Genomic DNA, 15,837 nt, shown 5'->3' with positions numbered 1-15,837 from the left:
TTCATTCTTCTACGAATTAATCCAGTCAACAACATTCGACTCAAGATAATGGTTCATAACCTGTATCTCACTAAATGTACTGGTTTTTCGATGTGATCATAAAAGACATGTGCAATATTAACTGTTTATGTAACGTTATTTTGATCGCAAGCTACTCACCACCCATTGCTGATCCAAAGTTTGTTGCGGTTCCTCTTTCGCCTGTCTTATATGGCCTGTTTGCCCTTTGACACCTTTTGCCGGCGACAGCCTAGGTGCCGGTCTTGCGCTGAAAGGAAAATAGGGACTGTCGGCCGCAAAAGGTTCCCCAGCAGCCTGTGTGGGACTGGTACCCGGTCCCGCCGTAGCACCATAGCCTGGGGCAGCGGGACTCAACGCATAAGCCTGAAAATTTGTTCAATTTTTAATATGTATCTGAAAGCCAGGATTGGGAGGTTACAACACGTAACCGATAGTTCGAAATAAACTTCCACACTCACCATGCCATTATCGATACTGCCATAAGGGGGTTGAAAACTTGTTTTTTCTGGAATAAAGAGAAGAAATCAAATTAATGAAGTTAAAATGTCAAAAAGATCAAGCATAGATGGATAAACATCATCACTCATTGACTTATAGATATGTCTATGGGTAAGCTGTGACCAATTTCTATGAACATCCAAAGAATCGAGTATTCGCGAATCCAATTACCGTTGAGGGCGCTGCGAAATGAAAACAAACTTTGACGTTTGTCAGTACTCTTTTCAAGATTTGTATGGCCTAAAAGAGTTTTTCTAGCAAATCAAGATATTTATCGGAATTATCGGAAGTGAATTGATTGATTTAGTTTCGTAAAGACGATCAACATTCAAAGCAAAGGATAATCGACTCCTTCACCAGGGGCAGTCATAGAAAGATGGCATGTCTCGAAACCACAGACTCATTCATTATACCATGTCTATGCCCGAAACGTAAACAGTGTGCATTGCTAATCATCGTCTCCGTACGTGTTTCCCCTCTCAAATTCTGACGGGTAGTTCGCCCATTCCAATTAAATAATGCCGGTGACACATCAAGATAGTATTCGGGTCCAGAGATTTCCGGAAGACCGACGGACCGTACGGGATGCACACGACGTGTCCAACGGACCGTGTCCGGGAATACATTACGTCCCGTTCTGACCTCTCCCCGGTCTTATCGCTCATTATCGGGAAAACTTCGAATTTCCTCAATCGGAAGGGATTCTAATTAACTGCGGAAAGGAACGAAAGCTGCGGAGAGACGGGAACAATCGTTCGAATATGTAAATGTGCCACAAGGTCGAACGCTATTGTTTGGAACATGGAAAACTGAGGTTGTAAGATGCTCTTCTGTGCTCGAAAACCGTGTTCTGATAGCACCACGGAATTATACTGATCATAGTTCATTGCAAGAAGCATAATAATCTATGATCGATGATTACGATTATAGTCTATGACCTACTAAACCATTTTGTGGTTATCTGTTATGTTATCTTTCAGAATTTAGGATTAGAATTTGTAAAGAAAAGTTTAATCAATTGTGAAGAAGCCAAGACAAGCCGAAAAGAGGAAAATCAGGAATGTGTAGAAAATTCCAAGCTAGTACTGAGTACTAGCACTGAGGTGGACAAGCCCCTTTCTATTTATTGTTCTATACATGTAACTTCCCTAGACCTTTTCTTGTGGAGTTACTCACCTTACAAAAGGATAAAAATTGAAATACTAATCCTTGTTTTCCCGAGGAATCTATATGCCTTCTCGAAGGCAGATCAAAGAGTTTACATTTTTTCACCTTGTACGTTCTACACGCAGTTTAAGCCTCTTTTCGATAGCCCCCGTACAAACGAAATCAGTATCCAGGAGTTTCTCCGTACCGAAGCAGTGGAATGATAATATATCATTATTAAACGAATAATATACGTATTTCTGAATGAGATTCCTTGAAAACATCTGCCTACTTGGACCAATCACTTTGAAGTATGTACTCCTATTTGACTGCTTTTCGTTTTCTCATTCCAGTTTTTGTTCTTGACTCGTCGCAAGGCAAATATTTTCAACATTCAGCGATGTTCTATCCTGATCTCGAAATCTTGATGAAAGTCATTTAGATTCGTCGCTTTTCTATTCAGCAAATTAACTATAAAGTTGGAGTAATTGTAAAGAACATGGACTAAAGTACCAGTACTTTTTCTTCCAATCTATCAGCACAAAAATGTTTCGCTGAACGGATTGTTTGAGCATATTATTCCATACAACCCAATTGTATTTTACATAGACATTTAGACATCTGTCTCTATGGTATTTTAGCCTTCGACATAGAAATATTTTCATAATCTACAGAAAATTTTGACATTCAAAACAATCCATGTCTATGGTTCCAAAATAGAACTAGAGATATGTCTACTCTACATAGTCTCTATGACTAGAACAAATTCTTTACCTATAACATCGAAGAACGTGGAAGTTTGTATGATATCCATAAACGCATGCTGTGTTTATGGATTCAACATAAATGATGACTTCAACGAAGAACTGATAAGTATGGCACAAAATTGAATTCGTATAAATTTTTATCAGAAAGTAACCCTGTACGTTCAAAGATACTTGACATCGTTGAAACCATAGAGTTTCTTAGTAGAATCACGTATGGGGAAAACAATTTTTTTTCTTTTGGAAATTCGATGATTCCCACTCTAGCACATCTCCATCGTCAATTCGGCGCCAGTATCCGGGGGTTGAGATGTTATCCACTCCCTTATGGCGGCACGGGCAAGTCGTTAACGATGCCGTACCTAAATGAATGGGAGATCGTGGAGCAATTTTTTAAGTACACGGCGGACCATCTGTTGTTCGACAAGGATCGAGTTTTATTGAGGAACTAGTTCAAACGATGAGTTTATGTAGCGGTTCTCTGGTGCTCAGGTAACCGATGACAGATCCGAATTATTATCTTTCTCTCGCCTCACGCCGAATATCTCGCCATATAAGACTCGGCTATCCGTTAAAAATGGAACGCACCTACCACGAACACAGAAATCGCTAGAACACTATCGAGAAACGTTTGCGATAATTCCATAGATATTATTTATCTCTACGGATAATTTGTTTTCGATTATTCTTACTTGGAATTCGCTAGTAAGATATTCGATGGTACGTGGGTACGAACATAGAATAACTTGACTCGTATTTGACAAATCCTTCCGAAACCAAAGGCATTCATAATTTCTACATTTTGTACTTTACAACCAGTATTTGAGCAAAGAAATTTCGAATTTAAAACTAGGAATTCGAAGAAATTTCCACATATTCATTCAAACAAAGAGATTTGGTAACAATTGTTACACCCATGTAAATGTCAAGTTGGCGAAATTTTCAATTATTGACCTTCCATCTTAATCTATGCTTTCCGCTGAGAATTTTACGTGTAACTGATTTCAACACGTGTACCATCTAAACTATAGGTAGACTTAGTGCACATTGTGTGAGAAGACTAGATGTCTTTGACCGTGTCTACAAAAGACCAAATATTCACACCTCTTTCCAATTTCTAGAGTTGTGTTTCAGCCCTTTGAACAGAAGATCAGGTTGTATAATTTAGCAAATGCCGTCAAAATGCACAACGTCGAATCATGATCCGGTTGGACATTGGACATGAAACCGTGTACATAGAAAAAAAGAATCTTACTCATAGATATTAGATTGCTTAAATTGAGACCACAAGAAATAACAAGGTAACCTGAAAAAGCTCAATAATTAGAAATCCACGAGATGGTTTCGTTTCCTTAAGCCATCTGGAAAATACGGCAGAAATATACCACTGGTATAATGAACTCATCATTTTTTCGCTTCAAGTGGTAATGGATCTTCAACCGATTTTTTCCGGTTTTTGTTTGAATACTTCGTAGAAATTACACAGAATCACTAGAACATAGTTCAAGTATTTTATCGATGAAAATCAAGAGAACTGGCGATTAATTCAAACTTCAAGGGGTCTGATGAAAATTTGGAAATATGAGAGTTAAAAAATTGAACATCATCGTCAAGAAATTTGTCCAAGTTTATCGTAACGGAAAATAAACTTTACACGGAGCGAAAATAAAACGACAATAAATAACAACAAATTTCCTGAAGTAAGAAGATTTACAACTAACGAAATGAAATATTTACAACGGCATAATACGTGATCAAAACAATTTTTGCAAGATCATAACTACCAAGAAGGGCCTTCAAGGTGTCAAAAAGAAATCTACCTGTATATACCTAAGATCATAAACAAGATAAGTCTATTGTTTGCGGAATATTCACCGACAACTCGTCAACTTTTCACAGCATAACAACTGTCCACACTAATTGCCTAATTTGTAATGGAAATCAACACCTACCAAAAACACACAAAAATAATTTTAATAAAATCCCTAAAAGATCACAAAATCACCAAGATAAGCAGATCTTCATACATGAAAAAGAACCATTTTGAGGGTATACTTCAAAATTCCCAACATATTAATACAAACACTAACAAGAAGAATTATTCGAAGTTGGGACAACAAAAATAATCAGAGTTGTACAGAGGTAAATAATCAACATAAATAAGAAAATCTATCGGGGACATTTGGAGAAAATGAGTACGGGGTACTAAGGTATTACGTCCAAATACATGGAAAAGTTAACGCTTTTGACTTGTTGGGGAACCCACCTCGAAAATAACAGATATCAACTTGTCAAAATAAAAACAAAGTGTTGAAAGTTACCTAATTCGACAGATTTCTAATGAGAAACGTATTATCTCTCTATATTGAAATGTAATAGATAATGGGGTGCAATGTAAATAAACAAACATTAACAGAAATAATAGGGCAACCGAATCCTTTGACAAAAGACAAGTGAAGTGACAAAACACTGAAGTGACTTGTTAAAAACAACTTTTCTAAATGAGTAAACCGTTATGGGAAATATCAATTGCAATAATTAAAAGAGAGGAGATATCCTTGCCGGAAACAGCAGGATTCATCTCAGTTAATTCTTAGGGAATCGCATGAAAGATTATATGTTTTGAGTTGCACGCTTGAATCCTGTTAAGATACGAGGCTGATGAGGTCATAAGGTGACAGTTTTCCGAAAGAGAGTTTGCAGGAAAGGAAAGATATTAGTTGAAAAAGACTTACCTGGTGCTTTATTTGCTATTTTATTGAAACAAGTAGTAAAAACCTCATATAAATGGTGCATAGGCTCATCGTCGCTAGCAGCCATTTTGAGTCACTCACTGAAACTACACTAGCGCCATTAACTAGCGAACGGCTTCAACCGCAGTTGACTCCGTTGTCTGTGAAGTTTTTGTTCTGAAACGCGCGAAATTCAAATTCACTAATCTCTCAATTAAGGAAACGACATTTTTTTGAAAATGCAAGTGTTAACCAATCTCTATTTAACTTCTTTCAGAACAAAATAGAGAGGGACATTCGTGGCGTGTAGTGCAAAATATAATAATCAACAACCTGTACAAAGTGTGTACCTGAGATTCAATGAAGGTTCACTGTAATATATATACTAGGGCTCTGACAAAGAAACGATTCTTTGGTTTGTAAAAATTGCATTTCTATTGACGCTGACAATGATGAATATTTTAGTTCAAAATAAGGGAAAAAATCATATTTGCATCTCATTTCTTAACAAACGCATTTTCCCTTGAGATTTATTCGAGATGATAATTTTTATTCGAAAAATTACTTAAGATAACGTGATTTTTATTGTTAATATCAAATTGATACTTCTTTCTTTCGAGTTCATAAGAGTAATCATTAAATTTTCTCTTCTTCTGATTACTACCTACCAACTATAAAAATTTTTTGTGGTATGTTGCCTTTATCTGATTGAATTGAAGGTAGTTCTTCAATAAAACCCCATGTATTAAGAAGAAACTTGGTTGAAAAAGAGGAAATGAAAACAACAGTTTTAGGTCAAGCTTGTATTCAAATATTGAACAAATAAAGCTGAAATTTCTTGTGAATTTGGAGGATTCAACTTAGAATAAGAAATATATTGTCTTCTGAGTCTGGACAGGTCTGGTATTGACACCCTGCTGACATCTATGTATAAATTTTCAAACTCTGGAATCTTCACTTTACCAACTGAATTTTCCTTCTTAGCCTTAATTATTGATGCAACAATTTTTTTTGTAGATTGGTCCAAGTCGTACAAAAAATTTGTGGAACTCAAGGGTGCCTGGAAAAATTTTATTAGTAATTACACACAATATTTTTCCAAAAACGGAAAACTCACATTCTGGGTAGATTTATTTGGCTTTGGTGCTGCTTTGTCAAATAAAGTTGAGAAGATTTTTTCTTTATCTAATTCCTGTTCAGGAAAGATCATGAACAGAGGTGCATCCCACCTGTTGTTGCCATCAGGTTCTTCATACCTTAAAACAAGTGCATCGTACACTTCCCGTGTGTATTTATCTAATTCATCTCTGTTTTCATTAAACTTCCAAGATTCTTCTCTATTTATTTCCGCATGAATTGTGCACTGGGTTGCTTTATTAGATTTTGTACCACAATATAATTCGTACCTAAAACCTGGATAAACAAACTGAACCTGCTGCATGATGAATCTAATAATATTACCTTTGATATAATTCAATCCATCTAGAATAACTATATTTGTTGATGTAACATATCGCATAACTTCTGACTTAAGCAACCCCCGAATGTGTTTTTCTTTATTGGCATCTAGAAGATATAGGAAAAGTTAGAAATTTCGATAATGTTGAAAACTGAAAATATTGAACTCAACCTAAATATATAGTGTTTTTGTCAAATCCAGATCTTGCAATTTGTTCTGCCTCACTAACAATTATTACTTCTTTATCCTTTTCTGAGAAAAACTTTTTCAGTTCCTCACATCTAGTTGTTTTTCCACTGCAAGGAATTCCTGTTAATATTATAAGGGGCATTTTGTCGAAAAAATCGAAAAATTACTTGATGACTTAACCTAATATTTAACTTTAACAAAACAATGATCACAAATCAAAATTGGCAACTTGGCATAGAAAGTAAAACGTCACATAGAAAATAGATTTTTTTTGTTGAAGTTTTTATAATAATAAATGACTTGAGTTAAATAACATACTGTGAGTCATTCTCTCTGGAATTTCTATTTGAATTGAAACTACTTTGCGAATTGAAATTTATGAGAATGCAACAAATTTGTATCTTGTATACATAGAACATAATAATAAAACTATGTTCTCTTTCTCTTTGCTTTCTGACACTTAACACATGTCACATAATGAATTTATTGGTTAAGGCGGCAAAATTATATCAAATCGAAAGGAAGAAATAGGAATAATCTGTATCTGAGTTTATTGTTTTTGAATTGGAACCTTCGCTATGGGTATTTTAAATTTGACTAAATTGCTTCAAGACGTTGCCCCAATGGCAATAAAAGAATCCGAGATGAAAAATTACTTTGGTACATTTTGATAAGTTTTATTCTCGCAGAGATAAAATCCATTATATTTTAGGAAGGAAAATAGCTATTGATGCTTCTATGTGCCTGTATCAATTCCTGATAGCTGTACGAAGTGAGGGAGCCCAACTGACTTCTGTTGATGGAGAAACGACTTCTCATTTGATGGGCATGTTTTACCGAACCATAAGATTGTTGGAGAACGGCGTCAAGCCGGTATATGTATTCGATGGTAAACCGCCCGAAATGAAATCAGGTGAATTGAGCAAACGTGCCGAAAAAAGGGTTGAGGCTCAAAAGGCTTTAGACAAAGCTACTGAAGCGGGGGATACTGCAGAGATGGAAAAGTTCAACAGGAGGCTAGTGAAAGTAACTAAACATCATGTGCAAGAAGCTAAGGAATTGCTGGCTTTGATGGGCATACCATATATAGATGCTCCTTGTGAAGCTGAAGCTCAGTGTGCTGCTATGGTAAATTTCTCGACGGCTATACTGTACTATATACTATAACAATTCTACACAGGTCAAGGCCGGCAAAGTTTATGGGACTGCTACAGAGGATATGGATGCTTTAACTTTTGGATCTAATATATTGCTTCGGCATATGACTTTCAGTGAAGCTCGGAAAATGCCGATTCAAGAAATACACCATAGTAAAATTTTAGAATCTCTCGAATTAAATCAGGATGAAGTGAGCAAGTTTGACATTCTTCACATGTTTGAAATTAAATTTCCCATTTTTAGTTTATAGATCTTTGCATATTATTAGGATGCGATTATACTGATAGTATAAAAGGTATTGGACCAAAAAAGGCTATCTCTTTAATAACTGAACATAAAAGTATCGAAAAAATCTTGGAACATATTGATAAGAGCAAGTACCCTCCACCTGAAGATTGGAACTTTAAGGAGGCTAGAAGGTTGTTCAAAAAGCCAGAAGTAACTGATCCTGAGACAATAGAGGTAAGTGAATCAGTTAACAATGGGGAATTTCCCTCAATTTGGGTTATTACTACTGAAGAAAAACATCTTGAATAGTTCTTGAAATGAGGTTTTCATTGAAATAATGTGTTTGAAAATATTTCATATGAAGTACTTTATTTTCGTCATTATAACTTGTCTTAAGTGGATAATTTGTTTTGATTTTTGTTTTCATGGAATAATTTATTATAGATGAAAATTTTTCAGTTGAAATGGTCACCTCCAGACGAAGAAGGTGTAGTTAAATACCTATGTGGAGACAAACAGTTCAGTGAGGACAGGGTGAGGAACGGTTTGAAAAAAATCATAAAAAGCAGGAGTGGTTCAACGCAGAGTAGATTAGATAGTTTCTTCAGTGTGACTACAACCCCTAATAAAAGAAAATTGGAAGACAACAAGAAGAATACTCCAAACAAGAAAGGTAAAACTGGAGGTGGTAGGGGCAGGAAACCTAAATGAAAGAATTTTGATCTAATTTACTTCTTTTTATGTTGATCCATTGTATACACTGAATTGAATATCGGACTCTTATGTCTACTTTCTTATATGGAATGTCACTTTTTTCAGTCTCTAAAAATTTGTTGTAAATATTCTTTTTTCACTTTTGAACGTTTGTATTTATAATAATTCTTTATACTTTCCTGCAAATGATTCATGAATTTAAACGAGTGAATAAATATGACACAATGATTTGTATTACCATAAAATGCTTATCGATGAATCCATGCTTCTGACATTGTTGCCACAAGTTGAAAGCCAATTTTTGTACAGTGACATCCTCGAAATCGCACCTATTCATAATACGCACAAACAGCTCCAACATAAGTATGGACTGTTTCCTAGAGGTGCCTGTTTCTTTGAGCAAATTCAAGATTTCCATCAGAATTATTCGGCACATTTTTTCAATTTCTCCGAGAAACTTCTCATCGCACCCATAAAGGGCATCGTTGGACTCCACTGAAATTTTTAGACTTAAAAGATTGAACTGGTTAAAATGGAAAGGTAGTGGATAAATTCATTACCTTTATCGACATGATATGGTAAAGTTTCTTGAGCCATCGCAGATAGTAAATCGAGCACGCACAGATATATTGATAACAACGAAGTCCCATTCTTATCCCAGTCATATTGACGAAGAATATTGATCAATGACCTGAGCAAACTCAATACGCCAAAGTCTGGATTATCTGGTATAACTAAGATGTTTGAAAGAAATTTTTTGACGAAAGATACAAGATAATGGTCATCTCTTACATAATCGGACTCGTATTCTGTAATCGTTTTTAAAATAGCCTTAAAACACCCATCAGCTGAAAAAATAGAGAAAGAATTGTTTCAACTAGGTATAATAACGAATTTGTAACAAGACTTCGATTCAAAGCTATCACATTCAAACTTTTTTTATTACCTTGACCTAAACACTGGTTATAAAGCGCAACTTGACCAGAAAGAAGATACAATTCTAAACGGTCCCTAGCTGATGAAATTGAGGGAATTGTTATAAAACAATACGCTGCACAAGCCCTCATGAAATCGGCAGTTTTACGATTGTGAAATCCCTGTACTATATCCCTAGTTCTCACCATAAGGGCGGCAGTCCTCTGAAAATTAATATCAAGTGCAGAAACGACAAAATAAAAATGAACGCAATGGGGAAATTTCAACAATTGGGTTTTTATTGCAAATATAAGTTGAAACTCGGCTAGTAGTCCAGGAGACCCATCTCTTGATACTCTATGTAAATACCGAGGCCAAAAACACTAGTCTTCGCTATCGACGAGTTGAATCGGCTCTACCCACCCCTGTCTGTGATCGGTGCTAACCATAGAGAAAGGGTAAGTCATGGACCTATAATACCAGTTAGTATTATACATCTATGGGGTAAGTCTCTTCCACAGAACACTAAAATAAGTCTCTTCTCTGGTGCTAACCTCACTTTTGCTAAATTGACGACTGACGTAGATTTGTTTACGTTTGTTCAACGTCGAAAAGCTCGCTGCCGGTTATTCATCTTTCACGGAATTTTTCGCGGCTCTCAGTACTTATAAAAAGAGCTTCCTTTTCACTTCATAATTACAGATCACGTAGATAATAAAGAACAACAGTTCAGATGAATGAAAGTTGTGACTTGAACAATTCCAGCTGTGAATTGGTAAACACGACAAAACCTTAATCTTTGACAGTTGTTAGTGCCCTAAGTAGTTCTTATCTTAGTCAGAAGTCAATCCACTCTTCTTCAGGATCAGCTCATATCAAAAATTAGAGAGATCTCTAATCCTTGGTTCATATCTATGAAGAGAACTCAGTTTGAGGGGCGTTGTTGCCATATTGTGCACGAGAAACGAAGCTAATTGAAAAATTCTTGAATGAAACTCTTAATCAGTACGTTCAAACTTGCATTTGCAATAATAACCGAAATTTAAAGAATTCCCCATACAGTAGACGCAACCAGTAGACTCACTTGAACCAATTCTATCAGAACAGAATCGATATTGGAAAAGGAACTTCGAGCTTCCACGTAAAACTTCAGTTGCTGTTCGACATCCCTTCCATAATCGACTTTCCTTATGACTATACAGATTATCGATCCAATTTGTTTCAATTCGTCTTCGGGAGTGAGAGCATCTACTGAATCATGTAAAACTGTACACAGGAAAGACAGAGCACTTGCGACAACCGCGTCGCTTATCCTAACATCGCTTTCGCAGAAAATTTTCAACGTCAATTTGCACATCTCCATTTTCGCAGAGTCCTGTTGGAACAGGTCGAAGAATGGGAGGAAATTATCCTGAAAAAAGAGGAAAAGGGTGTTTTCTTGTACTAAGGATCAAAAACTAATTTTTGTTACCACAGTGAACAGAGCCTCGAAATCCTCAACATTCTGTAACAAGATCTGCATAACGTTCTTCAATTGGTTCATAAAATGATCACACTCCTCTCTACAGTATATTCGAGAAATAATATCGCCTAGTATGGTATCAATTTCCCTAACCTAAAAAAAACTATGCTCAATAAATAATTTATTCATCATCGTTCAAATTTGAAAATTATCGATATAACCTTAAAATTCTTTGCAACGAAGGGCATCCAAGCTTCAACATATGTGATGTATTCATCAAGATCGTGAAAAGAGCTGCTGAATTTCTTGATATTTCGAAGGATAGGTTTCTGTTGTTCTGAAGGCGGTGGGTGTTTACCAAGTGCCCTACCTAAGGAACAAAGTAGCGTAGATATCGTATAACCATCCTCCGCGCACTGTCCAATCATTTCTAGAAATTCCACGGTTCTGTTCGCCACAAAATTTGGTTTGAACACTAACAAAACGGTGTTCAGAAGCAAGTAACTAAAACAAACTGCAATTATAACTTTGTTTCTGGTATTCATTATATAATTATTGTTTAATTGTGAACTTGATTCATCAATTTATCAGTCTCTGCAGAAACTGTCTAAATTCATATTTCAAATATGGGGTTTTCAAGTTTGCCACTCGTACAAATTGGCAACGTTGGTCCCTTAAAATGGGTTCTCCTGTCAAAGAATGAGGTTATGTCCAGTTTAAACAGTGAACTGAGATGTGAAGTTTTAAAGATATTTCATCTGAAGGAGAATTCCCCATTAAACAAAATTCATGCAAATGATTTTTCAGATTCGGATATTCACTACAACTGACCTTATTTTTGGCTTCTTGCATCTAAGTAAAATTTTTTCCAGTTCTTTATCGGAAGCATTGAGTACAAGTATATCCATTATGAAAGTTAAAGCAGGTGTAAACAGGTCGAAATAATTATAGAGAGACATGTCTTCTTTACTCAAAGCTTTCTTTACATTCCGACTAAAAAGCTAGAAGTAAAAGTGAAATGGAATTAAAAAATCTATGTCTCTCATATTGGGAGTAAACACGCTGTTTAAAATGGATAGAGGATCCTCTGGTCCACTTTAAATCTTAATCAGCGTGTTTACCTCAACCCTTGAATAAACTTCTCATCTACTCACATGTGTATAATTATCAATTATACAGTCCAAATTCATCGAAACATAAGAATTGTTTTTTCGAGAAATGGACATCGTCTGTCCAACTTTACACAAATAACATCTGGTGTAAGCAGCAACTAATGGATCCCCTATACCATTAATCATGGACGAAATTCTAAAAAGTGCTTCCATTCCTTCTCTGAAAACAGAAGTGATGTTATATTAGATTAACTTCAACTTTTATTTACCTACGTGGTTGATAGGAAGTCGTAAGATCTGATGATGGCTAATTCTACATACAATCTTGGCACTAATTCCCTTATCGAAGCTATTTTATGAAACCAATTCAAGCAAGTTTCTTTGGCAGCCTCCGATATCATATCTGGTGTGAAGTTATCTGGTAAGTCGATTATTTGGCTACCACTAGTCCTTGAAAAAAGAAAGCAAACTTATATCTCAAACTTTCAGCAGAATTAATGAAAAAGTGTGCTCACTTGGTCTTAGCCATATGCTTGAGTCGATTGTAGACAAAATTCCCAAAAATGTCTAAAATTTCTGTGATCTGTACAAATTTACTGGGATAAAATGACATTACATCTGTTTCTGCCAGCAACTTAGCACATTGAATTGCAATCTTCACGGCTTTAACCCTCTGCTCAGAATTCCAAGATGCCTCTAGTTCTCTTTTCAGCATATCGATTCTTTCAAAATATTCCGATTGAGTAACTTCCATTTTTCTATGAGAGCTGTCTAAATTTGCATCTAATTGTTCAAGGCGATTCTGAACTTTATCTGCAGCTGTTTGACTAGGTTCAACTTGTAACAAGATTGAATTTCTTAAAACATATGTATAATTTGAAAGATAAATTTGTGCTTACAATTGTTACTTTCTGGCCATTCATTAGAAGTGATAGATATTTTACCAGAAGTAGTGTATTTGTTAAATATAGAAGATTTTTTACTATTCCATGTTTCAAGTGGAGTTGAATCTATTTCATCAGTACTTCGTATGTTGAGATCAACATCCTATAACAGCACAATGTAGGAAATTGTTCATTGAAAAAACTAGACGTAAATACTTTCTGCATTTTAGAAAGTGGATCCAAATCATTCAATGCCATCATTGTTAAAGGATCGAGAATATCTTCTGATTTATTTGAGCCAATATCTGAAGTTGCACCATTGTCTATCAGAACCTGGGATGATTTTCTTGTTATTCTGTCAACAACCTTCAAGATTTTCAAACAGTTTTATGGAAGCTTTTCATTGCTAAATACTTACCACGCTATTCTTTAGAGGATGATCTTCAGTTGGAACAAGCAGTTGCTTTATAATGGGGGTATATTCCCTATTTATTTTCCTGAAATGTTTTTATGGTAGATATTCTCATGGGTCAGTTTATTTAATTAATTTGGTATTAACACTAAGTAACAAGCTATCAACCGCAAGAAATAATACATGTTTATATATTATGGAACCTCTTCCCTACCTACCAATTAAATGAAGCCATATGAATTCCGAAAAATTAATAGCTGAAATATTCGATACTAATCAATAATTCATTTCCATAATAACTTTGACTTGGAAAAATTAATTTATCAACAAATGAGCAAAAAGTCAGCTGAGATTGACAGATCAGAACATTGACAGTTGATCGATGTCAGCGAAGTTTTTGACAGATCAATTTCCTCTAGTTTGTCTATGAATTTCCTCTTTGCTTCGTTTCTTGAAGGCTGTGGTTCTGTAAGAAAAAGATATTAAGATTTTTTTATGTTCAAATAAATTAACAGGTTAGTTTCATTTGGTTTCATATTTTCATTAATGCTTTCAGTCATAAATTTTGATTAAAATTTTAGTGCGATGACAAACAATAGTCTCTTATTAAAAGCAAGCTTTTTGAGGAATCCTTCACAAAATGGTGTTGGAAGATATGTTTGTCAACTTCAGAGGGTCGTACTTAAGTTTTGCAAAAATCATGGAGCCAGTAGGGGTTTGAGGTATTTTCAACAATATTTGTGTTTATGAAAATCTATCTTCTGAATTTAAGGGAATTCATTGAGGAGGACTTGGTAGATTTCGCAAAGACAAATCCTGGTGTAGTTGTTTATTTGAAACCCAGAAGACATCGGGGACCTGTGATCAAAGCAGAATATTGTATGTTTATTCAAACTCCGGAAATAGTCTTTTCAGCCAAATGATGCTAAATTGAATGGTCATTTTATTCTGAGTTTTTTCAGTAAATGGTCAAACACAATGGCTCAGTTGTAGAAATTTCACTAAGGATGAAATAAATAAATGGTTAAATCTGTTCAAAACTCAACAAGGGGATAAAGAAGGAATAAGGTTAAGGAAGTTGTGGCATACAGAGGTTCCTTCTATTCAAGGACCTTGGACCCCCTATACTTTTAGACCCCCTTCTCTGAATGTAGTTGAATATCCTAATGAAAATTTATCTGCAGCCAAAGAAGAAAAAAGTGCAACTGAAGAATTGATCGAATTATTTGAAAAACAAAAACTTGAAAGTTTAAAATTGGAAAAAACAGGAGAATAGTCATGTACAAAGTGTTAGTAAAGTTTTCTAGATTGGATTCTTTTTATTATATCCCCAATTAATTATTCTAAGCCTAATAATATTAACTTTTATAATGTAAGCAATTAGATAAATCAATTGGTTTATTCAGAAGTTTTGATAATTCTTCTTGTAGAAGAGAATGAAGAGTTTGATTGTTATGCTTATAAATCCAACTGTTATTCATATAATCGTATCTCTTTGGACCAGAAATTGGTGAGCTCAACCATATTTGTTTATTTGGAAGTTGTCTATTTATCACATAAGTGCCATATTCTTTTCCCAAGTTAATTGTTAATACTCCGTCCTGAAAATAAAATAGATTAAGACATGCACAGGATGTTGAGAAATTGTTACATTGTAAGAAATATCTGCATTTGGTAGCTCTATGAGTTCTTGAAGTTCTTCAAAAACATCAGACAGTGATTCAAGAGTTTCCCCACAAATTTTTTCATATGAACTATCAGTTAAAGATGATGTGCTTCTAATTTGTTGGAATTTTTTGGAGATGAGACTGTTACTTATTGGCGACACTTGTTTTCCTAAATTTATTACAGTGTAGTTGGAAAACTGAAGTGTGCGTTTGAAATATTGAGTGACTCTAATAAAATTTTGGTACAGAATAATAGACATTTTCATAAAATTAATTTCAGTTCAACATTTTTTCAATTTTCAACATTTATTTTCATGATTACTCTTTTTAAGCACAGAAGTGACCAACATAGAACACTAATATAACCATAGACGGAGATATGTCTCCGACCATAGAATAGGAATATCTTCCTCTATGAACTACAGAATAATAAATACCATGTCCACGCAAAAAAAATATTATTTTTCTATGGCCAT

General features: G+C 34.9%; 6 protein-coding genes across 12 annotated transcripts in view; 2 read left to right on the top strand and 4 right to left on the bottom strand.

Moving 5' to 3' along the window:
* Positions 1-5,316, bottom strand: part of LOC123306757 (protein daughterless) — a 28,537-nt gene extending 23,221 nt beyond the window's left edge. For 4 of the 7 annotated variants that reach the window (XM_044888880.1, XM_044888882.1, XM_044888883.1 and 1 more), the window contains exons 1-3: positions 5,165-5,315; positions 480-526; positions 160-384 (exon numbers count right to left, since the gene is read on the bottom strand). In XM_044888880.1, coding sequence (XP_044744815.1) covers positions 160-384; positions 480-526; positions 5,165-5,249 — 357 coding nt within the window. In that variant the 5' untranslated portion in view covers positions 5,250-5,315. Of the gene's footprint in view, positions 1-159; positions 385-479; positions 527-5,164 lie in introns of all 7 variants that reach the window. The other 3 variants (XM_044888878.1, XM_044888884.1, XM_044888885.1) reach the window with 1 other exon arrangement.
* A 633-nt stretch (positions 5,317-5,949) lies between these two features.
* Positions 5,950-7,029, bottom strand: LOC123307393 (protein KTI12 homolog). The gene is made up of 4 exons (XM_044889674.1): positions 6,792-7,029; positions 6,623-6,727; positions 6,279-6,574; positions 5,950-6,221 (listed from the first exon to the last, which is right to left on the bottom strand). Exons 1-4 carry the CDS (start codon positions 6,949-6,951, stop codon positions 5,952-5,954), a joined length of 831 nt encoding a protein of 276 aa, XP_044745609.1. The 5' UTR covers positions 6,952-7,029; the 3' UTR covers positions 5,950-5,951.
* Positions 7,030-7,286: 257 nt separating this feature from the next.
* On the top strand, positions 7,287-9,154 carry LOC123307522 (flap endonuclease 1). Its single transcript, XM_044889866.1, has 5 exons — positions 7,287-7,469; positions 7,522-7,937; positions 7,990-8,157; positions 8,211-8,429; positions 8,655-9,154. Exons 1-5 carry the CDS (start codon positions 7,388-7,390, stop codon positions 8,904-8,906), a joined length of 1,137 nt encoding a protein of 378 aa, XP_044745801.1. The 5' UTR covers positions 7,287-7,387; the 3' UTR covers positions 8,907-9,154.
* On the bottom strand, positions 8,918-14,046 carry LOC123307521 (VPS35 endosomal protein-sorting factor-like). The gene is made up of 15 exons (XM_044889865.1): positions 13,913-14,046; positions 13,701-13,779; positions 13,499-13,648; positions 13,298-13,445; positions 12,914-13,235; positions 12,672-12,848; positions 12,441-12,618; positions 12,118-12,287; positions 11,508-11,790; positions 11,296-11,439; positions 10,909-11,235; positions 9,856-10,048; positions 9,470-9,757; positions 9,148-9,404; positions 8,918-9,088 (listed from the first exon to the last, which is right to left on the bottom strand). The coding sequence occupies exons 1-15, from the start codon at positions 13,927-13,929 to the stop codon at positions 9,011-9,013; spliced, it is 2,811 nt and encodes a 936-aa protein (XP_044745800.1). The 5' UTR covers positions 13,930-14,046; the 3' UTR covers positions 8,918-9,010.
* A 166-nt stretch (positions 14,047-14,212) lies between these two features.
* LOC123307198 (39S ribosomal protein L43, mitochondrial) lies at positions 14,213-15,005 on the top strand. The gene is made up of 3 exons (XM_044889417.1): positions 14,213-14,416; positions 14,467-14,573; positions 14,657-15,005. The coding sequence occupies exons 1-3, from the start codon at positions 14,280-14,282 to the stop codon at positions 14,968-14,970; spliced, it is 558 nt and encodes a 185-aa protein (XP_044745352.1). The 5' UTR covers positions 14,213-14,279; the 3' UTR covers positions 14,971-15,005.
* Positions 14,994-15,728, bottom strand: LOC123307200 (frataxin homolog, mitochondrial). The gene is made up of 2 exons (XM_044889418.1): positions 15,346-15,728; positions 14,994-15,295 (listed from the first exon to the last, which is right to left on the bottom strand). Exons 1-2 carry the CDS (start codon positions 15,625-15,627, stop codon positions 15,053-15,055), a joined length of 525 nt encoding a protein of 174 aa, XP_044745353.1. The 5' UTR covers positions 15,628-15,728; the 3' UTR covers positions 14,994-15,052.
* Positions 15,729-15,837: the final 109 nt, after the last annotated feature.

Source organism: Coccinella septempunctata, chromosome 2 (assembly GCF_907165205.1).
Source record: "Coccinella septempunctata chromosome 2, icCocSept1.1, whole genome shotgun sequence".
Lineage (NCBI taxonomy): Eukaryota > Metazoa > Arthropoda > Insecta > Coleoptera > Coccinellidae > Coccinella > Coccinella septempunctata.
The sequence above is the reverse complement of the archived record's forward strand: the minus strand, read 5'-3'. Positions and strand labels throughout refer to the sequence as shown.

Excerpts from the sequence above, each read along its gene's own strand:
- LOC123307198 (XM_044889417.1), top strand. The coding sequence starts at position 14,280 with ATGACAAACAATAGTCTCTTATTAAAAGCAAGCTTTTTGAGGAATCCT. Across the intron at positions 14,417-14,466 it reads GGAGCCAGTAGGGGTTTGAG|GGAATTCATTGAGGAGGACT; the intron begins GTATTTTCAACA and ends TCTGAATTTAAG. Across the intron at positions 14,574-14,656 it reads TGTGATCAAAGCAGAATATT|TAAATGGTCAAACACAATGG; the intron begins GTATGTTTATTC and ends GAGTTTTTTCAG.
- LOC123307522 (XM_044889866.1), top strand. The coding sequence starts at position 7,388 with ATGGGTATTTTAAATTTGACTAAATTGCTTCAAGACGTTGCCCCAATG. Across the intron at positions 7,470-7,521 it reads CGAGATGAAAAATTACTTTG|GAAGGAAAATAGCTATTGAT; the intron begins GTACATTTTGAT and ends ATTATATTTTAG. Across the intron at positions 8,430-8,654 it reads CTGATCCTGAGACAATAGAG|TTGAAATGGTCACCTCCAGA; the intron begins GTAAGTGAATCA and ends AAAATTTTTCAG.
- LOC123307200 (XM_044889418.1), bottom strand. The coding sequence starts at position 15,627 with ATGAAAATGTCTATTATTCTGTACCAAAATTTTATTAGAGTCACTCAA. Across the intron at positions 15,296-15,345 it reads ATGCAGATATTTCTTACAAT|GACGGAGTATTAACAATTAA; the intron begins GTAACAATTTCT and ends TTTTATTTTCAG.
- LOC123307521 (XM_044889865.1), bottom strand. Across the intron at positions 13,649-13,700 it reads ATCCTCTAAAGAATAGCGTG|GTTGTTGACAGAATAACAAG; the intron begins GTAAGTATTTAG and ends AAAATCTTGAAG. Across the intron at positions 11,236-11,295 it reads TCGAGGCTCTGTTCACTGTG|GATAATTTCCTCCCATTCTT; the intron begins GTAACAAAAATT and ends CTCTTTTTTCAG.
- LOC123307393 (XM_044889674.1), bottom strand. The coding sequence starts at position 6,951 with ATGCCCCTTATAATATTAACAGGAATTCCTTGCAGTGGAAAAACAACT. Across the intron at positions 6,728-6,791 it reads CAAAAACACTATATATTTAG|ATGCCAATAAAGAAAAACAC; the intron begins GTTGAGTTCAAT and ends TATATCTTCTAG. Across the intron at positions 6,575-6,622 it reads TGGATTGAATTATATCAAAG|GTTTTAGGTACGAATTATAT; the intron begins GTAATATTATTA and ends TTGTTTATCCAG.